Source organism: Armigeres subalbatus, chromosome 3, assembly GCF_024139115.2.
Source record: "Armigeres subalbatus isolate Guangzhou_Male chromosome 3, GZ_Asu_2, whole genome shotgun sequence".
Lineage (NCBI taxonomy): Eukaryota > Metazoa > Arthropoda > Insecta > Diptera > Culicidae > Armigeres > Armigeres subalbatus.
Window position 1 is genome coordinate 87099204 of NC_085141.1, and position 25096 is coordinate 87124299.

General features: G+C 39.5%; 1 protein-coding gene and 1 long non-coding RNA gene across 2 annotated transcripts; both read right to left on the minus strand.

Moving 5' to 3' along the window:
* Positions 1 to 4458: 4458 nt before the first annotated feature.
* LOC134227354 (uncharacterized) lies at positions 4459 to 6196 on the minus strand. The gene is made up of 4 exons (XR_009983662.1): positions 5732 to 6196; positions 5562 to 5658; positions 4868 to 5490; positions 4459 to 4807 (listed from the first exon to the last, which is right to left on the minus strand). It is a non-coding gene; the product is annotated as an uncharacterized LOC134227354 (long non-coding RNA).
* A 943-nt stretch (positions 6197 to 7139) lies between these two features.
* On the minus strand, positions 7140 to 7840 carry LOC134227353 (uncharacterized). The gene is made up of 2 exons (XM_062708761.1): positions 7685 to 7840; positions 7140 to 7615 (listed from the first exon to the last, which is right to left on the minus strand). The coding sequence occupies exons 1-2, from the start codon at positions 7807 to 7809 to the stop codon at positions 7237 to 7239; spliced, it is 504 nt and encodes a 167-aa protein (XP_062564745.1). The 5' UTR covers positions 7810 to 7840; the 3' UTR covers positions 7140 to 7236.
* Between the last annotated feature and the right edge of the window lie 17256 nt (positions 7841 to 25096).

A 25096-nucleotide genomic window follows, 5' to 3' on the forward strand; every position in this document is an offset into this window, starting at 1 on the left:
GTGATTGGTTCTCCACCCACGGACCTGACAGGGATCCCTGGATCTCGGTTGTTGCACGTCGTAGTTGATCTTGAAGTGAATTGCAAGATGATCAATAGTTGTTTCTTCATTGGCCGTCAAGGCGAAATCAATCGCCTCTTGCGCCATGTCCGCTCCTCCAAGGAAGGAGAAGGCATCGGTTTGAGTACCTTTGTCGGCCTTCTCTCTTCCCAACATCCGCTTGATAAACGCATCCTGTACTTGTCTTGCGACTCGAACAGCCTGGTGGAGCATTCGAAGGTTTTGTTTCAGTTCCTTACTGATGTTCTGGCTTGCGTTCGCGAGCCCGATGATATCATCGAGTTGCTCGGCGACCACCCGCATCCCGGGTAAAGGCCCGCTGATAGGGCTGTACCCTGTCACTGCTGGGGAGACTCCGGTGCTGCTAGTTGCAGCCTCCGTCATTCCGCTCTTCGCTCTCCGCCTCCCTGGGAGGAGACCTCACCAAATCCCCCTTGGCAAAGGGGCCTTCCACCTGTAAAATCGCGTACTTTCTACCGATGAACTCTTTCTCCAGAAATTTTTCCTCTTCGAGCCGCTGGAGGTCCAAAGCGGCGCGCAATGCTCGAGAACTTGTTTTCGATGTTCTAAGGAATCAACACATTTTTTTACCACATTCTGGTGAAATAATTGAAATTGAAATACTTTATGATAATATCCCGCGCCTGTCCAGCGGTATAACAGATCTTTTCCAATATCTGCAATACTCTAAACAGTTCTTGAACACAAATCTTAATGTTCAAATCGACCAACAAAAAGATCTACGATGTCCCCACTATTTTTATGAGTTGGAACAGCTCCACGGTTCCTCATTACACCATTACAGACACACCACAGAATTCCTTCAGCATCTACGGCACTCCAATTTATCCTTGAGTACAGATCCTAATATTCAAATCGATCAACATGCAGATCTTCGATGTCCCCACTAGTTTTATGATTTAGAATAGCTCCAGGAGAACCCCGTAACACCATTACAGGCACACCACAGAATTCCTTCGACATCTACGACACTCCAAACTGTCTTTCAGCTCAGATCCCAATATTCAAATCGATCAACACGAAGATCTTTGAGGTCCCCACTATTTCAGTTACACAGTTACACCATTATAGACACATTATAGAATTCGTTGAACATGTACGACAATCCTAATTGTCCATGAGTTCGATCAACAAGAAGATGTACGATGGTCTAGCATGAATTTACCGCCAAAAAAATGTATGGTGAAGGACGTCTAGGGAATACCGATAAAGTACGTCATGCGGAACAATTACCATTTTCAACACCCCTCTCCCCTTCGCCACTTTGTCACTTCTTGTAATGAGCCTCTAGTTTTTTTTTTATTATTCGTCACGCTGCCCAGACCCCCCGTCATAGTAAAGCCCCAAACGCAATACAACCATTGACGAATACATAGACCGAAATGTCCGGTACAAAGGCATCAGAAAATCGGGCACCATGTCTTCTTCTTCATTTTGAAGAAAATACCCCTCGTGGGTGACGAATTACATTACATAAATATTTTTTACGAGCACTGACTTACCCCTCTCGACGTTTTGACAGTTTGTCTGTTTGTTTTCCGCGAAGTCGAAGCAAAATTCTTCACACAAACAATGACAGTTCTTTATGGGTTTTTACAGTAGAGCAACAAAGAGGAGGAGATGGCGGCCATGTTTCACTCAAACTCTGACAGATAGCAATGGGGTTTCCCATAGGAGGGAAGAGCAGAATTTGCTTCGACTTCGCGATTTCTCCCTCACCTTGGCGTCGTCGTTTAGATTTTGCATCGTGTATTGAGCAACTGTCAAAAATAAAAACAGTTTTACGAATTTTATCAAGCGCAGTTGGATTTTCCCGGTACACCTTCTGAAAAGGCCAAATTGCGGAAACGGGACTCAACCAGGATATCACCAGCCGGAAGCTGCTTACGACCACGAAAGATTCGGACGCGGAACTCATGTGGAATCGAAAGGAATATAGAGGACTATAAAGGAATTCCAGCACAGTCCCACAAACGGATTCATACCAGCCACCTTCGGAATTCCATCACTGGCTCCGAAAATTGCTTTTGTCGCCTGCTAATACTGCATTCGAAACATTTTGGTGATCTGCTGAACCAAATAATACCACATAAGCCGCCTGCGGGACAGCAACGGATCAAAGTGAATGAAAAAACTGTTACTTTTAGCGCAGTGCCAGACTCTTAGACCGTTGACCGGCTGCAGAATGATACAGTGCGTGAGAATATGGACACATTGAATCTTCCGGCATACAATCCGATCTGCTGCCGTGGGACAGGTGGAATGCAATGGAATGCACGAAGAGAAGGATTTTTACCAAATCAGGACACGCTGAACTTGTTCCGTATACATACATCATTTTCGAAGGGTGGTGGGGAGCTCGGCGCAGACCTGTACCGTAGCAATGCGCATCGGAAGCATAAGGAAACTGGAAGCAGCAGCTCTTGGCACCCATAACCGTCCATGTAATCAATGAGATGCGGATGGTAACATCATCAACAGGTAAAACTTAATCACTCAATACTTTCATTCTCAAATTGAAATAATTGTTCTTCCTTCACAGAACTGGCAGGCAACAGCCGTGTAACTAGATGTAAATCATCACATACATCGTGCAGCAAGCAGGAATGCTGTCGGATCATATTTTGCATCAGCAGCGTATTAGCACAACATAAAACCCGGCTTCTACTCTGTCAAAAAACAATGTTGAGGGGAAAATATACATATTTAAATAAATATCGTAGACGCCCCCCAAATGTCCCTTGTTGCTGTGGCATCCTCATCTTTGATGGCTCATTCTTTCTACAGGTCTCATCGGTGATGCATAGTTTTCTCTATAACTGATGGGAAAATGTCTGGTAGCAAATAGCAAGCCTCGATAAAATTTACTATATTTCCGTAAACGCATAATAGTTGGATTTAAAAAATTATCGAATGACTAGGTAAAACCGTAACTGCTTCCAGACATTGAACTGAAATTCCGTTCTTAGCAAACCATGAAACTTTGGTAACCAATACCTTCTTCTTCTTATTGGCATTACACCCCACACTGGGACAGAGCCGCCTCGCCGCTTAGTGTTCATTAAGCACTTCCACAGTTATTAGTGAGCTAGCTACCAATCAACCAAGCAATCAATGAACCAATCAATTCACCATTCAAGCAATCAATAAAACTACTAATCAACTAAACAAGCAACTAACCAATCGAGCAACCAACCATTCAAGCCCACTTCCAATCACTCAAGCAACCAATTAACCAATCCAGCAACTAATCAATCAACCAACCCATCAATTAAGCAACCAACCAATCAATCAAGCAACAAACCAATCAACCAACCAATCAAGCAATCAATCATTTAGGCAAGCTACCAAAGAACTAACCAACCAATAAACCAATTAGGCAACCAACCTACCAAGCAACTACCAATCAAGTAACCAACCATTCAGCCAACTAACAAATCAAGCCGGGGCCCTCCTTAGCCGTGCTGTAGGAGGCGCGGCTACAAAGCAAGACCATGCTGAGGGTGGCTGGGTTCAATTCCCGGTGCCAGTCTAGGCAATTTTCGGATTGGGAATTGTCTCGACTTCCCTGAGCATAAAAGTATTATCGTGTTAGCCTCATTATATACGAATGTAAAAATGGGAACCTGGCTTAGAAACCTCACAGTTAATAACTGTGGATGTGCTTAATGAACACTAAGCTGCGAGGCGGCTCTGCCCCAGTGTGGGGATGTAATGCCAATAAGAAGAAGAACAAATCAAGCAACCAATCAATCGAGCAACCAATTAACCAATCAACTTTATAAGTAAAGAATCAAGTTACCAACTAAACAATCGAGCAACCAATCATTCAAGCCCACTTCCAATCAATCAAGCAAACAATTAACCAATCAAGCAAACTAATCAATCTACCAACCCCCCAACTAAGCAACCAACAAATCAATCAAGTAACAAACCAATCAAGTAACAAATCAATCAAGCAATTAATCATTTAAGCAAGATACCAGTGAACTAACCAACAAATAAACCAATCAAGCAACCAACCATTCAAACAAGTTACCAATCAATAATGTAACCAATTATCCAATCAAGCAACTAATTAACCAGCAAATCAACCAAACAACAAACGAATCAAGTAACCAACTAACCAATCAAACAAACAATCATTCTAACCCCTCCAATTAATCATGCAACCATTAACCAATCTACCAATCAACCAACCAACCATTCAAGCAAGCTACCAATCAACTTCCAACCAATCAAGCAATTAAACATTTAACCAACTAACAAATCAACTAATTCAACCTATTTATGGGTATTTCATTATAGGTGAAATTCACTCAAATATGGGTGATATTTTTATGTTTGAATTTCTACAAATAAATATAAAGCAAAATATTTGATGGTTTACCTAGTAGAATCTTTTATTGGTTTGATTTCAGGCTCATTTCATTTGTCATTATATAGTATGATCCAATGATCATTTTTCAAACCTTCATGTTGCCGGATACTTAGCTACACTACTACATAATCTTCAGCTGGAACCGATTGTAATATGCCAGAACATCCCTCAGCAGCAACATTATATAGTTTCGAATAACCGAAATAGGTACCGGAAGCTCTAAAATGCTGATGTGGAAGTTTGACGACATGCCAAATGTCTCGGCTGATATTGTATAGCTGTGCCGGACAAGGAGGTATATTGTTGCATCAATCGAATAAATGGAGCAACGGAGCGCAAAAAGATCTGGAAAATTAAAACCTAAATTATATAAAAAATCTTTAAATTTTAAACCAAACAGCCTACCAATCTAATCGATCTAGAAGTTATTTCAGCAGCAGCATATAGTAGCAAAACAAATTAGTTTTTGGTACAAACAGGAGTACCAGCACACCACACTTCTTTCGCACTCAGTTCCGTTTCCTTCTTGCGATTCTTCTATAATGAAATACTCTGTCGTTCTTCTTGTTGCCATAACGGCCACTTCCAGTTGATGATTGAGAGCATCAAACGAAGCAGCATGCATTTTACTAACATCGTCAAGACCTTTCTGATGGTGTTGTCCGAAAATGTGCGTCCGTTTGGAGCTTTTAGTAACTTGAATTATTCCACTTGCACAGTCCTCCGTATTTTATGGCTGTCAGTTACCTACACGAATGCTGTGCAATTATGATGAGTTGGGACCTAGCGAAATGGAATCAGCAATCCGGGGCATTACAAGAGCACCCAATGGCAAAACTGGAACTGTTGCTGGAGAACTTTTCGATTCCGAAGCACTATCACTGCTAAGGAATGTGCTTAAGGTGAGGGTCTCGCAGCTTTGACAAAATCTTCTCCGATGGTTCGAGAGCTAGTTACCGTTCTTCACCGCCTGCTAGGAGATCGATAGTGCTTTTGATCAAATCTGGAGAGCGTCTAGAAGTTCCGACCTGAAAGTTGTGTATCGAAATTAAATATTATAGAAAAATAACAATCTCCTAAAATTCAACAAAATAGCTACCTCATATCAAGAACACACGGAGTTAGGAAAATTAATGGTAATCGACTGCTTGATCAATGAAGGGAAACTTTACTGTCATTCGCGATAGTACAAATATCTAAAAATACAAAAATAGAATTGAATTCCAAAATTGTTGAATCAAAATTATTTATTGCAATTAAATTACTTACCAATTCGACACAAATTTCGATACATAATAACTAGGTCCCAATTCTATATTTCCTTTATAGGCAGTTTCAAGTCGACGATTCCGGATCGAAAGACGAAGCAACATGCAGTGTGAAAGGAACGTTCTTCCTCTTGCAAGTTGTAGGGAAATGTGATCGATTTCCGGATGCAATTTTTAGCAGCAACCCTTTGAAACTTTGCAAGATCCATTGATGTGTGACGTGTCGCCAATGTGAGCATTGAACAGGTCCTCCAAATTTTACTTCGTGCGATGAGAAAAATCACAAGCAATGGCACTCAAACACGTCTCATTTTGCTTATCTCCAGTGTCCAATAGATCGAGCAATGCGTGGAGTATCCGATTGCAAAACTGTGTTGCACTAGTAGCTTTCTGGGATGTGCTTAACATTGGAATTAGACACTCGTGAAGCGCAGAAGTCCGTTATTGATGTTTCCGGAACTGGTTTCCGAACTCTCTGTGGGATCGTCGATCTCCGCCTGCGAGCATGCAGACATGATGCAGCTCACCGGAGCTGGAAACCAAATGAACGGGAAAGACGTCGACAAGAGTCGTTACGGGCAAAACTTCCCCACCGATGTTTCCGGAATTAGAGTTGCCTTCTCTAGCTATATGCTGTATCGTTGATCTCCGCCTACGGAGAGGCTAATAGCACAGACAAACAGACATAACACTCGTCAAATTTCCATCGTTCACTGATTTCCAATCGATCACTCGTGGCGCGCGCATCGTTTTTGCTCTAGTTTGACGTTTCCTCACTACCGCCATCTGGTTCCTGATTTGCCCAACTAACTGAAATCAATAGATGTCGTTAGTGTTTGAACGACGATGAATTTGATGAGTAAATGTTCAATGTGTTATGTCTGTTTGTCTGTGCTAATAGGATGCTTCTGGCTGGAACTGGAAGCCAAGTAAATGGAAAGTCATCGACAAGTTTCAACCAACCTGAAAGCTGTGTAAAAATAATCAAACTAACAGAATTTTGCAATCCAAATAGAAAACAACAAATTGTTACCTTCTTTCACCTGCCTTTCACAAATTAAGTCAATGCTAAATGGCCATGACTGCGCTCGAATGAACAGGAGTATTTGTTTGAAAACTTCTGCGGAACCGATCACTTGACCATCAGTTCGAGTTTTGTTTATGTTTATTTTTTCACCCAAATATATGGGTAAATGTCATCACTCAAATATAGGTCAAGTTTATTGGTTCATAATATCAGTAAATTTTACCGATTTTTTAGGTAAATTTTACCAATAATATAGGTATAATGACATTCACCCATATATGAGTGAACGAAGTACCCATAAATAGGTAAATAAACCAATCTAAGCGTCTATAGACTCGATGTGCGATCGGTTTTCAGGTGGATTTGTCGGATTTGTGGAATTGGGGGAACGGGTATCGACGGTTCATCGTCCGAATCGGTTTTCAGAGAGGAGGACGGCGTAAGATAGTTGGTGGACCCATTACTACTGGTGACCAGGGTCAACGGAGTTGAGCTTTGTGTGGTGGGTATGACGAAATAGCCTGAAACGCCTTGGCAACAATGGGTGGGAGTGTTGTTTCACATGTTCTTGCAAGATATGGCTGCTGAGATACGGTGAGACGATGTCCACCGTGTGAACGATCCGCGGGTGCTGATCGCGCTTCCGGTGGAGACGATACGGCCGGCGATGTTGGAATGATCGGTTCGGAAATTTGCCTTTCAAAATGATGGTGCGCCGGAATCGTCAATAGGTTTTGCGGGTACATGTTCGTTACGTCCAGCGTGTCCAAGTCGGACCCGTACTGCTGACCGGACGAGGATGAGTCACTTCCTTTCTTTATCCGCTGCTGGCGGATCAGTACACAAAACCCATTCGTTCTGTGCGCGTGCAAGAGAAAGATGACTAAACGAAACTAAACGAACAACCAAGGTAATTGCACATTTTACGTGGCGTTCACCGATAAGGAGCATTGAAGATGCCGCCGAGATCCCGGTAAAGAACGGAAACTACTATCTGTTATTCTGGAAAAAACTATCTGCCTCGGTGCGGTTTCAGATTGCCCGTATTTCATTGACTCTGATCGTAGCCAAAAACATATCAGAGGTAAACAAAAATGAAAATGACAACTGTTGTCAAACTGACGTACTTCGAATTGAGGGGCTTCTCAATGGTCGAGTGATTGTAATAATTGTAATCCGTCACTCCCCAGGGGTATATAGTGGTGCCCGGAAAAATGGCCACCCCTCCGTCTATGTATTCGTCAATGATACAACGGAACGGCGACGGAAACAGAAAATTTGACAGTTAGCCCATATATTTTCTGTCAAATTTGCCGTTTCCGTTGTATTGCGTTTGGGGCTCGCGTTTTCGGGGGCACACGACTCGATACGGAAGTAGCACAACTGTCATTTTTATTATTTCACGCATGCTGCGACGCAGCAAAGCAAAATCAACAAAAATGACAGTTGTGCGCCGTCTTCGTATCGAGCACTTTGAAACTTGGATTCCGTCAGGAGTGACCTTAAGGATGTGACGCACTTTGTGAATAACCACCTTACACAAATTTCATCAATAATGAGAGCATTTCTCAAAAAAAACAATGACCTGTTACCTGTTGGTCTACTAAATATTTTTTCGATGAAGAAGATTATTATTGGGATACTTAACTATTGATTCCTTTTGGTACACTGCTTTCAAAAAGTTTACTCCTAGTGTGCTGCATGTTTACAGCAGTGTACCAGAGCTTCAGTTGACGATCTCGCAGTATCACATCAAATGGTTGCAGAGGAACTGAGAAAGAGATTTTAGCAACATGTTTTAGCTATTACATTTAATTCATTTTGAGATAAGTATGGAGAAAAGCGTTTGAAATGAAATTTTGTTATATTATTCATACGTAAATTACTTTAGTCTTACATATAAATGTTAGTCTTAGTAACATCCACTTCCGTGCAATACTGAAACCAATTATATTGTCGATTGAATGTGTTGCGAGCTTTATTTAGTTCTAGGAATGCAATCCTCATTTATTGGTTAGACTGTCATCTCATGATACCCCTTGGTGGTTTCAATACGTATAGAAATGGTAAACATATCGTATGAAATATCTAATATGTATAATAAGTATGAAGCAAGTAAGTATGAGAGTACCAACGCCTTTAGGGTGCAACTTACTCTAATTCTGATCGATTATGGAGTAGCATTAATTCACATGTATTAGCCTAGCCAAAAGATATTTTAGTTACTAGATAAAGATTGTCGCTTCGGTTCCCTTTGTTCTGCTGTCCGAAACATGTGTGGTACATACCTGTCAAATCGTATGGATTTTCCTTCTTTGACATTTAACTCCCCTATCCTCGCCAGCAAAAGATGTTCCGGACAGCGACGACAGCGACAATCTTTATCTAGTAACTAAAATATCTTTTGCCTAGCCGGTCATCAAGAGACGCCGTGATACCCGTAGACCAAGCTTTATTCTATATATATAACACTATTGACCAAGGGGCAACTAACTCTAAACTTTGCGTTAGTATTACTCATGTTCCTACAATAGTATTTCGTGATATTTCTTGTATCCATGATTTTCCACAAACAAACATTCGGTTGCTAGTTCGGTTGTTATGGCGTTTGCCAGTAAGTTGTTGAAACACAGTGTTCCCCCGTTTTGGAAACACCTGATTTCTACTGTCTACAGATTCTAGGAAACTTTCAAACTGCATTTTATATTCCTTATGCCATCAAACCAAAACAGGAGCCCTAGAGATTGTCCAAAAAGTATTAGTAATAGAAATAGGTAGTTGTTCAGTGATTTTTTAGAACTTGAAGGAGACAGAAATTATGTGTTGCATAAAACGGGGTGGACTGTGTTGACTGTGTGGCGTTATGCTTCATGCTTTCCCAACCAGGGCTCTTTGATCAATTTGCCATAGATACGACGTAGTTTTTCGCTAGTATTTGTTAGTATTTCTGAATACTGTCGAAAGTTTAGAGTTAGTTGCCCCTTGCTATTGACGATAAAAGGAACGAAAAAATTGTGGATGCGATGTTTGAGATCACAATAACACGTTTTTTTGTTGTTGTACGCTGAGACGAGACCTGCAAAGACAGCTTCTTTTTCTTTGTTTTGACACTTGTTCTTCTTTTCATCACAGTTGACCATCGAGTTTCAACTGTTTCCTTGACTGTGTCACCTAAGCCCCGGTGGACTCTTCTGAGGACAATAAAAGTGTATCCATATCGCGAATTAGTAAATTCATTTTCATAAAGATTTTTATATCGGGAACAAAACACACGTTTATAACTGATTATTAATAAGCTAAACGGATGATTTGGAATACTCGTTTAAGTGAAAAAGACTTCGTAAAACAATATTCTTGCGGAATATTTTATTTAGGATACCAATACTTTCACACAAAAAGCTGCTGGCTGCATCTGACAGTTCGTGACAGCAGTTGACTGGCAGCAGCTGAAGTTATATTTTTTCCTCTTTGCAAGTCCCGTCCCAGGTTGTACGTACGTATTGTGTACGTAATGATGTCCATTTTAGCAATTCCAACTAACAAAATCTTAAGATTTTTATATAATGGTGTAATGATGTTCCATGATGATTCTCCAACTAACAAACAAGCTTCAGAATCTATGAATCACTCTATTAACCTCGTAGACTTCCAATATCTGAAATCAAAAATCGTTTGGAGTACCGTAGATATTCTGGGAATGTTTCAATTTTCATATACTGGTGTAATGATGTCTCATGAGGTTTTTACAACCAACACATAAGCTAAGTTGCCTTTGAATCACTCTGTTGGTCTTGTAGACCCCCAAGATCTGAATTCAAGAATGATTTGGAGTACCGTAGATACTCTGGGAATATTGTATTTTGTATATACTGGTGTAATGTTGTTCCATGGGGCTTCTCCAACTAACACACAAGCTCGGAAATCAATGAATCACTCTGTTGGTCTTGAAGACCTCCAATATCTGAACTCAAGAATGATTTGGATTACCCCAGGAACTCTGGGAATGCTGTGATTTGCATATTCTGGTGTAATGATGTCCCAAGGGGTTGCTCCAACTAACGTACAAGCTCAGGACTTTATGAATCACTCTGTCGGTGTTGTAGAACAATATCTGAACTCTAGAATGGTTTAGAGTACCGTAGCTATTCTGGGAATGTGGATGTTTTTATATATTGACATAATCACATCTTATGGGGACGTCGCACGAGCCCAGGGACCTATCAATCACCCTGTTGGTCTTGTAGGCCTCCAAGATCTGAACTCAAGAATTGTTTGGAGTACCGTAGTGTAGGAATAAGATAAACTATATTAAATCAAATTGAATTAAGTTTAAGTTCAATATGTGGGGTTTGAGTAAGTTACCATCAGCGTGCGATTATACAGTAACACCTCAGCGTGTCGATCAGTGCGCAGCAAGCCATGACTCGGCCTCTTCTGGCCAGACCTCCGTGGCGTGCACACGCACCCACGGAGAGCTGCTGTCATAACAATTCGCTCCGGCCATTTAGGGCCACACATTTTGGCAATCCTGCCAGGTTATTGGATCCTGACGCTTATTTCAAAAGGTGAGTTGAATAAAATTTTCCAATGTGCTAAAATTGTTAATGTGTTAAAATATTTGATGATTAAAAAACACAAGGAAATCTGTGTTTTTTTGCGTTATGTAATTTGTGAATGAGCCCTAAGTAGACGTCGCGGAATTACCAGTTGGATAAGATATCCAACATTCACGAAGCTCAAAAACGTTGCCAGCATTCACAAAGTCATAAGTTTGGAGTTGTTGGCTAATAGTACTGGTTAACATAAGTCTAAAATTTAGGTATGTACTTATGCTATCTCATTTAAGTATGATATTTCTGCGAAATTTTAGATAAATGTCATATCCTAGGCATCTGAACATCTGTCCTAACTAATTTAACAAACCATTATTAATTGCCATCATTAATTGATGGCGGACGGTACGTGGAGGAGGCGAATGAACCACGAGTTGCATCAGCTGTTGGGAGAACCATCCATCGTTCACACCGCGAAAATCGGAAAACTGCGGTGGGCCGGGCACGTAGCCAGAATGTCGGACAGTAATCCGGTGAAAATGGTTCTCGACAACGATCCGACGGGAACAAGAAGGCGAGGTGCACAGCGGGCAAGGTGGATCGATCAGGTTGAGGACGACTTGCGGACCCTCCGCAGACTGCGTGGTTGGCGAAGTGCAGCCATGGACCGAGCTGAATGGAGAAGTCTTTTATGTGCAGCACAGGCCACTCCGGCCTTAGTCTGATGATAAATAAATAAATTAATTACTTCATATCCAATCATCCCATTGGAAATGATTTGGAATTCGAACAGATTTAGATAGGATTTGGGTTAGATTTTGGTTGGATTTGAAACGGATTTGGATTAGATTTTGGTTGTTTTTGGATTGGATTTGGATTGGATTTGGACTGGATTTGGATTGGATTTGAATTAGATTTGGATTGAGATTGCATTTGAATGGATTTCTAACGGATTCAGATAGGATTTGGATCGGATTTGGATTAGATTTTGATTGAATTTGATTTGGAATATATGTGGATCGGATTTGGATTAGATTTTGATTGGATTTGGATTGGATTGGATTTAGATTGGATTAGGATTGGATGTTGATTGGAATTGGATTGAATGTGGCTTGGATTTTTATTGGAATTGGATTGAATTTGGATTGGATTTCATTGTATTTGACAGAATCTCAAAATTTGTTCTCCATTCACTACACAGATCCAAATCAAATGGCTGTGATAGATTTGTGGGACAAAATACGGACAAAAGTATGAATAAAGATTCGTCTTTCGCAACCCATCATTGGTCAGCCAACGACCTCCCTGGGAGTCGCGGCCCTCAGTTTGGGAACACATGTTCTAAGCGGTTGTTAGCAAGTTTAACATCGATATGTTGAAGGTCAGCTTGCTGGTATTACTATATATAAAGCTGATAGTTGGATTTAATGGACGGTATAAGATATTAACGATCAAAGTCTATCATATTTTCATGACGTTTTTAGAGTTTTTTTTGCAATCGTAAAGTGTACCCCAATATTGAAAAGTCAGACGTAGCCCTACGCAAAAAAATCATTGCGTTCTATGCTAGAGGATTTTTTTTGCCTTTTTTTTAATGAGAGAAGAAGGGAAATGTGGGGTCAATATGGTGTAAGAAAGGTGAGGTGATTCATTTGGTGTATTACACAGCCATTTGAAAGTAGTAGTGCGTCGTTTCTTTCGCGTCTTAGCAACCTTCTCAACTACATGACGACGGCTGACGTCACAGAGTTAGTTATAAAATTTTCTTCGATTTCCCCTCCTAGCGTCTAACAGCGCACCATCGTATCAAGGGCAACCAGCATTTTGTTTTCCAAACAATAACATGGAAAATATTTAGCGGTGAGGCAAGTTCATTATATTCCAACTCAAGACAAAATTTTCAAAACGACTTATCTGCTTTTGTAAACAAAGATTCAAACGACGATTTGACGAATCTGATAGCTCTCCACGCAGACCATCACCATCATTAGGTAGGTGAAGGATTCCGCTACCTGTTGATGATGTTGGTTTGCGTGGGAGAGCTATCAGATTCGTCAAATCGTCGTTTGAATCTTTGTTTACAAAAGCAGATAAGTCGTTTTGAAAATTTTGTCTTGAACTAATGTTTGATCTTATTACAGATAACTGAGCGAGTGACTGAGGATATCGATAATATTAAACATCTTGTTATTTTACTTGTTGCCCAGAAAGCAAAACATGTATGATAATGTGGAATTTGTTATTAAATACTGAAAAGTGTTGAAAACCGTATGCCTCGTGGAAAACGGCAGAAGTGCGTGTATAGAATGCTTTGTAATTTGAGCAGTGAATTGCTTAAATTTGAGAAGATTATTATTAATTTGCTGATCCGGTTCTCATTTTGCTTCTATACAAATATTTTTATCATTTTGCGGGCCGCAAACAATCCGGCAAACATGTTTTCTTGAACATGGTCCATAAAGGTTCATGGGAGCATGGAACGGTGTGACGTCACATACTTTCCCCTCAAACTATGTTTATTTTTTTTAGCTTACTAATACCACCAAGTATGGACTTCCTCCACACCTTCTTTTTACCATCTTGATGTGGGGTTTGAGTAAGTTACCATCAGCGTGCGATTATACAGTAACACCTCAGCGTGTCGATCAGTGCGCAGCAAGCCATGACTCGGCCTCTTCTGGCCAGACCTCCGTGGCGTGCACACGCACCCACGGAGAGCTGCTGTCATAACAATTCGCTCCGGCCATTTGGGGCCACACAAGATAAAAAGAGAGAATCATAGCTGAGTGTCATCGATCAAGATGTTGGACAGTTAGTTTTGAGACAGATGTCATGGAATGTAGTGTCAAATTTATGCTGTTCGTGCGATGAGAAAAAAAATAAAAATAAAAACCGTAAATGAAAGAATTGAAAATAGTTTTGTGTTTTTAATGAAAAATAAAAACTCCGACACGTAGATATGCTGGGAATGTTGTATTTTTTATATATAATACCTATATTTTTATATAATATATTTTTTATATTTTTTATATACTGCTGTAATAATGTTCCATGGGGCTTCTCCAACTAACACACAAGCTCGGGAACCTATGAATTGCTCTGTTGATCTTGTAGACCTCCAAGATCTGAACTCAAGAATAGTTTGGAGTACGGTTTATGTTTTGGTAACACTGCGATTTGATAAAAATAGTTTAATTATGTCTCAAGTAGCATTATTAACTTCAAATTAGGATTGAGGCCCCGTAAAACGCTTTGTTGTTTATGTAGATCATCAAGATCTGAACTCAAGGAAAGTTTGGAAGATCTCAAAAAATTATTTTACCCCATATTTCTACTTTTTCATGGTTTGCATACGTTTTTGAAGCAGAATGTCCAAAATTTATGTTGAAACACGACGAAAAAAAAATCCGTGTTGAATCGGTTAAACACATTATGACAGCATAATGTGTTTAACCGATTCAATACGGATTTCAAATTTGTGCTGTGATTTTGTTTTGGTTTATTTGTATGGATTTGGCAGTCGGATTAACAAGAGAAACCCCGATAGTCCGGCCATACATTTGTCGGATCAGCGGAGGTATACTGTAGTTTGAATTTTCTCGGGCGTCGGGCCCCTCGCGAATCTCTTGTCAAGATAATTATTTGTTGCCGTCGATCATCAAGCCATCAAATATGACGAGCTGTCAAAGCATCTCGCGAAAGAAACAAAACTCGCGACATCCCGCATATCGACAAAAATGTGAGTGCTTCTCACGCTTGTCACTTTTCTTCTCACTGGTACTGTGCGCACACCAACAAAAAAGCATGTGAGCTAGCCACTCTCCTCTCTTCCGACCCGTGGACGAGGTGCACTTTTCCCAGTGATGCCAAATTTTGCGACGAATTCTTAATATTAAGTGTCACCCAACTCAACCAACAAAATGCACTTTTAACATAAATGAATGGATTCAAATTGTTTTATTTATTTATAGGCACGCATTTGAACTTTTATCTTGGAGTGTTGTACAGTTTCAATACGTGCTATGTTCCCACAATCCTGGTTAATATGCGTCACGCTTTAGGAAAATATGCCGAATTACGATTTCTGTGACCTTACTAATTGTTGTACAGAAATGACGTATTTCCTGAAAAAATGGATGATAGGCCTATCCATCGGTGCATATTCTTCTTCTTTATTGGCATTACATCCCCCACTGGGACATTGCCGCCTCGAAGCTTATTTGTGTTCATTCAGCACTTCCACATTTATTAACTGCAGTAAGCCAAATTACCATTTCTGCATTCGTATATCATGAGGCTAACACGCCCCAAATTGAAAATTCCCTAGACCAGCACCAGGAATCTAACCCAGCCACCCTCAGCATGGTCTTGCTTTGTAGCTAAGGAGGGCCCTCACCGGTGCATGCAGATTAAAATTCACTCCAAAATGGAACTTTGTCCTCATTACAGTGATTGTCAGTCAAAACCTGATAATTGGCAACCCTTCTCATCGTTCGACTGCAGTGTCTGACAGAGCCTTCTCTGTGTGTTCAGTAGTCTCACTTCTGCGAGCAACTTGGCGACAAGAAAATTTCGACGGAGATCGGCGCGGTTCAGTGTACGGATTATTAAAATATAATCAATTTGCTAATCAGTTCTCGGGTAAATTCATCGGTTGATTGCTGGTGGTTAGTGCTTTTGTGAGGAATTATTGGAAAATAAAAAACAAAACTCGAATGGTTTCGGTGCATGTGCTGGGGGTTGAGTGTCGCAACTACGAACAAGTGAAGAGGAAAGGATTATTTAGTGGACCCACTGCCAGAAACTCCTGAAGAAGGCTCGATGGTGTGGCGAGAAAATGATAAGATTTTTTAGAGGACCTTTTAATTCGGGGAAAAAGTTGTTATCATGGAATGCCTGAGGTTACAAAGTGCGTAGTGGAATAAAGTTATGCGGAAAAGATTGAAAAAGTGAAGAAAAATACTACCTACTCGAGAAGACAGCAGGAGAGAGTGACGTTCTGGGATTTTTTAGCTCTCACCGCAGCACAGTGAGACAAACTATTGAAAAGGCGGTCAAAATATATTAGCCATACAACTCGAGAGGGGAATAATCTAGTTGTTAGATGCGTAGAATTATCTTTTTTGGAATTTCGGTTTGAAGAAACAGCAGATTTACCTGGGAGGTTGACAGACTATTACGCTTCGACACACTGGTTTTAAAATGTAATTGTTATTACAGTATGCTGAAGTTTTGACAAAATAATATCACTATTATCGGTTTTCAATCTGTACCGGAAATATCAAACGTAAAAAAAAAATAAACACATGAATTTAATGTAAAACTAAATTATTTGGAACTAGATACGTTGCTAAGTATCGTCTGCTATGCTGCTCAATGTATGCATTCGACTTTAAAGAATACGTTGGGCTTAATTTAGCTATTTTTCTGCGACATATTTTCCGAGTCAAATTTGTATACACAATCGGAAAAAAAACGATCGATGTGGAAAGTATGGATCGATCTGCTGACAAGATACTTTTCGTCTATTTTGTTTTGCTACTAAAAACTGACACAATAGGTCGTTGCCTTTAAGTGTTATTGTCAAAATAATGCAATAACTGTCAAAACGTTCGCAAATGTTAGGTTTTTGTTCTCACGGTTTCCGATTTAGTTCTATTGCGAGATTATCTTTGTATTATGCTGTATACAAAATTATAAATGTCGCATAACTAGTTGAACAATATCACACCTAGAAAGCAGCATCTAGTCCCAATTAGCAAATACCTTTACTTGCGTTATTGAAAAGGTAGTTATTATACAATATTTGGTTACAGTCACGATGTTGACTGAAATATATTTTGGCCAATTTTTCTTGTTTTTCATCTCACTAAATGCGAATGACAGCAAGTACCACTGTGACACTGGCAGCTACATATGCTGAATCTCAGCTGTCAGTTTTGTGGAAAAAAGGATAAGAGGAAAAAACCGTTCTTTCAGTGCAATTATATGTGCTCATAATTTTGATCTGTTTTCTGATGTTCCGAAAAATAACTCCGGCTACAGACGATTCATTCGAAGGACAGTGTCGTGAAACGTGTAACAAATGCCAACGGGTGGAAATTATTGAGCGGTGCGGTAATTTGCCATAGAAACGGGACAAACCTCATCTTCGCCCCCCATTAAGGCAGCCGTCGTCTCTCGAGGAAGATCGATTAATTGTCGGCGACAAAGCTGGCTGATGAATTGTGGTGATACCTCGGAAAAAGGAAGTGGTTTGGCAAGAGCCAGTGCGTGGAAAAAGAGCACTTTTGGTGTCTTGTTTTCATGAATATTATTCTTTGATAGACGATCATTCTAATATTATTACGCATTCCTGTTCTGGTTCTCGTGTATAAAAAAAAGTGAGAACGTTCATTGAAGGAATGTGAGTGTGAGAAAATTGGAAAAGTAGAGAAGTGTCAAAAGGAAGTGTTGGCAGATTGATTGTTTTGATGGAGGATTTCACACTAAATATCATTGGTAATTATTTTGAGTCTTATATCATTTAATATTATCTAACGTAGATTTTGTATTTTTAGTTAAGTAATGATTTTTTTATTGAAATTTTGAATACTGTATTCTAATTCCGTTTTATTTTGTGATTTTTGTTTTACTTAATTAAGTTGCTTATCCAATTTTACTAGATTAAAATGTGACCTGTGTTCAAAGTTGAAAAAAATAATTCTCCTAGTAGTGATACTGCCGTTCTCGTAATTAACAAATATCTTCTTCTTATTGGCATTACATCACTTACTGGGACACTGCCGCCTCGCAGCTCAGTGTCCATGTAGCACTTCCACAATCATTAAAGGTTTTTAAGCCAAGGAACCATTTTTGCAATATCTTGAGGCTAACACGATAATGCTCAGGAAAATCGAAACAATCTGTTATTCGAAAATTGTCTAGACTGGCACCGGGGATCAAACCCAGCCACCCTCAACATGGTCTTGCATTGTAGCCGCGTGTCTTACCGCTAGGCTAAGAAGGACCTAAATATACCTTATTCCGTCATGTATACAACGGCAGTCATGGAGAAGTTTTCAATTATACAAATTTGAATATGCTAATAGAAGTTGGAAAGCAGACCAAGTTCCAATCGGAGCATAGTTCCAATATTGCTCTTCCAGATGTTTATGTTTATGTTGTCTTTATCAAATGTTATTCTTTTATCAAAATACTTCACATTCCAATACCAAATTTTCAAATCGACGTTTGAATCTTTATTTACGAAAGCAGATAAGCCATTTTGAAAATATGGTATTGATTTCTTCACTTATTGTGGAACTAGACACGATGAAACATTTTTTACGTGTTTTTTTTTGTAAATTTTTATACGCTTATTTTTTTACGCGACCAGTTTTTACGCGGAATATGAGATTTGCGTGGTTTATAATCAATGTCATAAATTGAAAAATATGTTGCTTAAATCGACTAGTGTCTGTATCACTTTTTCATTTAAAATGGCCTTTGGTTATTCGTATCGTTATGCCAAATGCATGGTGTTTTATAATTTGCTATTTTATGTTGTAATATCGTATTATTGAACTTGAAGAGGTGAGCCAGCCGAAGGCTAAGAAAACATCATGCCAATTCTTCTGGCCGCACTACACGTGCAACCCTTTTTCTGTTATTTTAGATTTTTCAAATAGTTCGGGGCTGCAAACAAAGTGTTCTTTTTTAAAATTGACCCTAAATATGTCGAACATTTTTTTGAAGGGAAAGGTCAAAGGTCGTAGGATGTGAAGCTGTTGGCAGAAAAAATTAAAGACTTCTAGATCGTATTTGCACTGGTGCGATTACTCCAAGTAAGCGATTCGAAATGTTCTACCTATATCTATATTGTTTCATTGTTGTTGAAGACCTATTGTTTGGAACTAAGCCGTTGATGCCGAGTACTTCTTAGCACACAATTGACGTTTAGCATACACTATCATTAATAGTTGGCAAATAACATACTTCATTGATCCTTGTTGGGTGGACAATAATAAGTTTATCCAGGCTTGATCCAAGTAATATTCCTTCATATGAAGTAAGATGTGCTTTGCTGACACTACGAGATATAGGTAACATTACTCAAGATGTTTTCAGTGCCAAATGGCTCAATGAACAGATGGTCAGTGCTGTGCTTCTCAAAGGCTTACGTTACAAATGCTTCCGCATATGCTTTTTCATCCAGACTAGTTTTACAGCCATGTGCACGAAACACGTTTTACGGCTCGAATAATCCACACCACATCTACATACGATTCCACAGAGGATACAAAGCTTATGACTTCAACTTGTCATCCAAGATCTTCCTGCGATTATTATGCACAATGTGTATTATGTTTCCATTTGAAAACAGTAGTGAGCTTTCGAAACAATCGACAAACCCGTTCCTAATTTCGCAAATACATCATTTATAACACCGCTGAGCGCCATCAGACGCTCCCCTTGCGATGTGACGTCAAGAAATAAGCTATAAAATTGAGATAAATAGGCACTATTTTAATTTTATTATTCCCTCGGTGACAGAAAATTGAAATGGAAAGAATAATTTCGTTCAGATTTTTTAAATTCAAATCATCATAAATCAATACTGCCATCATTTATAAACATCAAAGCAACGACAATGTATAACAAAAAAAGCACTCTTACAACACTGCTGTCATATATCGTACCAATTTACACACTTTTGTCTAACAAGAGAGAGAGAGAGTGAGCAAAAAGGCTCCCATTCACCAGTATACTGCTTTACCATTTCCAACTCCGAAACGTACACCGCAGTATTCGTCGTAGTCGACGTTGACTTGGTTGTCGTCGTCGTCGTCGTCATAATCCAATAGGTTCTTTTCAGCTGCTGCTGCTGTGTTGCTACTTCTCTACTATAGTGATTTTGATGTTACACACCTTCGGCACATATCGCCAGGCAGGACACCTCAGTTTAAAGTGCAATTTAAGTGAAACAGTTGATCAGTGGTAACTAATGCGTGAGACGTTTGTCAACCACCAGTTACCCGTCTGTATGTGCCAATTATGTGATTCGTTAATTTGACCCAAGTGCGTGTGACGTTTTACGATTCGCCCTCCCGATTCTTTGGCAGTAGCTCAGTGACCTGTTTGCGAATCCCTATAATTTTCGATCCAAATGGTTCGCCTCGGTGACCGTCGACTATCATTAACATCATCGTTGCCGTCAGAGCAGGCAATTTTCGGGAACCACTTTCTCCGGGGTGTTTCGGGGCCAATCGAGGAAAATTCGATTTTCCAATAATTCCTACCGAACGGGTGAAACGACGAAGAAAGAAAAAAGTTTTCGCTCAACTTCATTCATACACATATAGTATATGTTGTCTCATTTTCAATACCCTCTATTTCTTTCTTCTCTCGATATTTTACGTGCCCGCGTGTGATGCTGGTGTGCGTCCCTGCCAGGCAGAGCGAAATAGCTGGGATCCGCCAATATCGGGCAACGTGAAAAATAGGAGTGTGCGTACATTCATCGTCTCCTGCCTATGTACTATACTTTCGGATCATACAGTTTCAGTGTAGTTGCTCTCTCATAATTCGCTCTCGTGATGGTGGTGTGCAATCAATGTGAGCTCTGAATGAAAATTTTGAGGCCAAAATAGAGATCTTGAATGAAGTGTTGTATCATGCCACAAGGAAATTGGTTTGGGGAAAACAGATAATACAGCAGCAAAAGCAAAATAAGGGAGAAAGTGTTTTTGATTTCGGCCGACAATTTGAAGGAAGATCGAGGAAAAATTGAGCCTCGCGTGAAATAGTGCAACGGAATCGTATTTTCCGATCTGAAGAAATTGTGTGCGTATGTGATTGCTGAATGCTACTGTAGGCAGTGCTGGGCACTATCGTGGTGTGACATTCATATCACCAACAATCCATAGTTTGCCAGTCGATTTCCGGATTTTGTGAATTCCCGTAAGAAGATAGAGAAAAGGCCCGAATAGTGGTGTGGATAAATTTCCTGAAGCTCAAAGTTCCAAAAGCTAAGTAGCAGTGAAAGGATTTGTGACCGAGTGGCAAATAGGACCGTTTCCGTGTTGATTGAATCGGGAGTGCAGATCAAACAAAACGGAGCCCACATCGACAGGTGCGACGACATCACAGCAGGACTACGGCGACGAGATGAGTGGTCGGCCTAGGACTACCTCGTTTGCGGAGGGCAACAAGACGCAAAACTATCCCGTTATGGGTGGCGTTAAAATAATTAGTAAGTACTTTTTAAATATAGGTTTTTGCTGTTTGGTAGAAGCATAGAAGTGATGGCAATTCATGATTGGGATATGTTATCTATCATCGTCTCAAGTGGTGATATAGTGTTGGTGTATTTATTAACGTTTCAGTCGAAACAGTGTGTCTTAGAAGTATGCCAAAATACATTTCAATGCAGAATCAAAGTTAGATGAAGGAACTGTAATCATTATTTTTTTGCGATTTCAAAGTACTGTTTTACATGTTCGATTAAAATCGGCCATAATTGTTTAGGATGTTTATGCTGCGTAGGGAATCATTCTCAGAGACACACTGCATATTGATTGTTGCTCATTACTTTATGCTGTATAAGATCACTTTTCATGCTTTTATCGATCATCATTGTTTTTTTTTATAAAATTTCACATTCAGTCCCAATACGCACAGAAAAAAGTATATTCGAGCCGTAAGCGTGTTTATTCTTATAGGATTTTTACTGACATGCGGACATCTAAAAAAATGAATCTGGTCGTGAATAGAAAATGTAAACAAAATCATTTCGACAATTCTATGCCCATTTTTCTTCGCAGAAAAGATGTTTATAATTCAACTGGTGATGATGGTTTGCATGAACAAATATGGGGCACAAAATTGACGACAGAAGGCTTTGATTCTTTTAACTGTGGTGCAAATTCAAAATTTAAAAATTTGGTTTGTGGCAATTTGGTTTGGCGTTTTTGCATAAGTTAATAAGATTTGTAACACATTTCTTAATTTGAGCACCAACTCAATGAAAAAATATTTTTAATTATTTCCATCATTCTGGCAGCACTGCTACCAGCAGTTGTTTCTCACTGTCAAGCAGAGCCCTTACTCACGTCTTGAACCAGAACATGCACTTGATGCATTTCTACATCAGTAAAACTGCAACTACGGTTGCCGTGCTGCTTGCTCGCTGCACTGTCAATGTGTGTAGCAATCGATTCCCTCATATTCAAAATGGCGACCTCTCTAATACTAGCAGCGCATCGGTAGTGCTAAGACTGCTGGTGTGTTGATATTCAATTGCAAGAGAGTACCCCCAACTTCTTTGCTAGCGAAGAATCGCGAAAATGTATTATGGTTCAATAGGAACGGCCACTTTACCAATTAGATCCATTATCAGCCATGGGTTATATTCGCTTTGATTCCGTTAATTGGTTGGTAGCTGATGGTGCCCCAATTTTTCGCTGCTCTTGAACTTTATCAAATTGAATTTTTAATTTGACAAGCAGCCTGACAGCTCTCCAAGCTCGAAACCAACGTTGCCGCATACACATACATATGGAGGTAGAATGTATGGACACAAATGGGCGCTCATCTCACTCGCCTTGGGCCGCTCCGTTTGAGGAAGGTGTGATACCTGTATAGGCCATGCATTGAGTCCATAGACATGTATTATGCATGGGCTGGTTTCTGGCGAATGTACGTAACAAACTAAGTATTATTATGCTGTACAGATAAAATATCTAATAAATATAATGATGTTCTAAAATCATTATTTTCCGAGCAAAGAACTGAATCATATCTTCATGAATAACCTTGACTGTTTGGATTTCTCTCGGAACAGTTTTATATTTAAGTATAGATTTGTGTCGTTTGCAATTCTATAATATCAGACACAGAAGAAGAAAACACAGAAATTATATCTGAATTGAAAGTTATACCTACGAATAGTTGTTAGAATTGTTAAATTCTTATAAAATCGTCTGCTACACCAATAATCTAATATTTAGAATTTCAAAGAATTGAATCTGAATTGCAAATCTGATATTTTGTAAACGTCACGATTTTATACTGGTTTTGTAAAATTATTATTCTGAATTCGGGAAATCCTGACACTTGCGGATAAGGGTTGATAAAGGCGATTCTATCCTGCATATTACTTTTTTTTTATCATATTAGGATAGCGGAATGGAATTTTTTGCTTATAAACCAATTTGATCGAGCTGCACATTTTTATTTATTTTGGTATCGAAATTTCCAAGGAATTAATTTTGACAAATTTAAATTTTATGACGATGAACTTGACCTGAAATCTATATAATATTGGCTATTTTTCAGATTTTTCGGTTCTATTTTTTTATTGAGTCGAATAAATCAAATTAAAGGCACAAAGATTGAAGTGTGTAGTCGATTATCCGGAAAAAAAAATTAAAAAGTTTTCCAATGAAGTCCAGTTTTGATATCTGGCATCCCTGCTTCTTCTGGTTTCTTCATATTTCTCACGACCACCATCACAGCTGATTGTGAATAAATGAGTGGTGAGCCAACGCTGGTTCACCTTCCTGTGCAATATTTTCTCTTTCTCTCGCTCAAACACCAATCTTGTTTTCGACCCACCCACACCTGTGCAGTTGGCACCGTGGGCGATATGCGTATTCACAAAGGACAAAATGAAAAAAACAAGTTGAATATTCAATTCAATTGAAATTATATATCGTTTTGTTGATGAACGTGACGGAAAGCAAACGTACCCGCAAAGTAATGTTTCCAACAACGTCACGCGTATAGAAAGTTTTGCTCAGTACAAAATGATTCTTCTTCAATGTTATTTTCGGCTGATTGTTGCGTTCTTACGATGTTTGCTGTTGAAACAAAGAGACAATTCAATTAAAACCAATATTAGACCGCAATTCTTGGCACCGATACCGACTCAACGAGAAGCGGAACGATGGGATGATGATGATGCGGTTCTTCTAGAACAGCAAAGCACTTGCAGCTGCAAGCATCAGCCAGCCGTCGCAATGTCTGTTTCAGATGAATGACGTTCGCAGAGCGGAGTGATTCAGTGGAATGTTTTCTGATGTGGTTGTTAGTCGGTTTGGCTCTAGGTTGTTATTGTGTCGGGTGTCACGGAGATTTTTAAATTGCTGTGTTGTTGATTCAATTTATTGAGAATCCGATTGTTTTCGCCTAACAAGTTTGTACTGAACGGTTATGATCTCATTCCTCATCCAATGTTTTGATGGAAAACGGGTAAGATGTTTTGTTTCAAATCGATGTGCTTATCTGGCCGGGGTTCTGCCACATCGCATCAAGCGCCAACAAAAACTGTCCCATATTTATGCCCAAGCTTTCGTTTAACAAATTTAATTGATCTCAAATCGTATCGAAAATTCCTCAACCCCGAAACTGAGGATATCTTTCAACAAATGTAAATGATTACCGTTTTCCTTTCACAAACAAAATATCCCAAGTTAGTCATAAAGCCACTTGGTGCTGTTTGACTGAACCCCGACCTTTTAAGGGCGTGAAAAAAACAAGTTAAGCAGACAGTCAGACTGTGTGCGGCTCAAGTGTAAAAAACTATGACGTCAGTGTGATGGACAATGTGAAGCTGCTGATCATAATCTATCTGAAACCAGAGGAGTCACTTGCTGAAAATGGTCACCTGTGTTTGGAAATTTCCGAGCTTATCATCAAGCTTTCAATATAATGATTTACCTGTATATATATTATATATATTACTGTAACATCTGTAACATCTATATATACTGTAACAGTATATATATTACTGTAACATCCACAC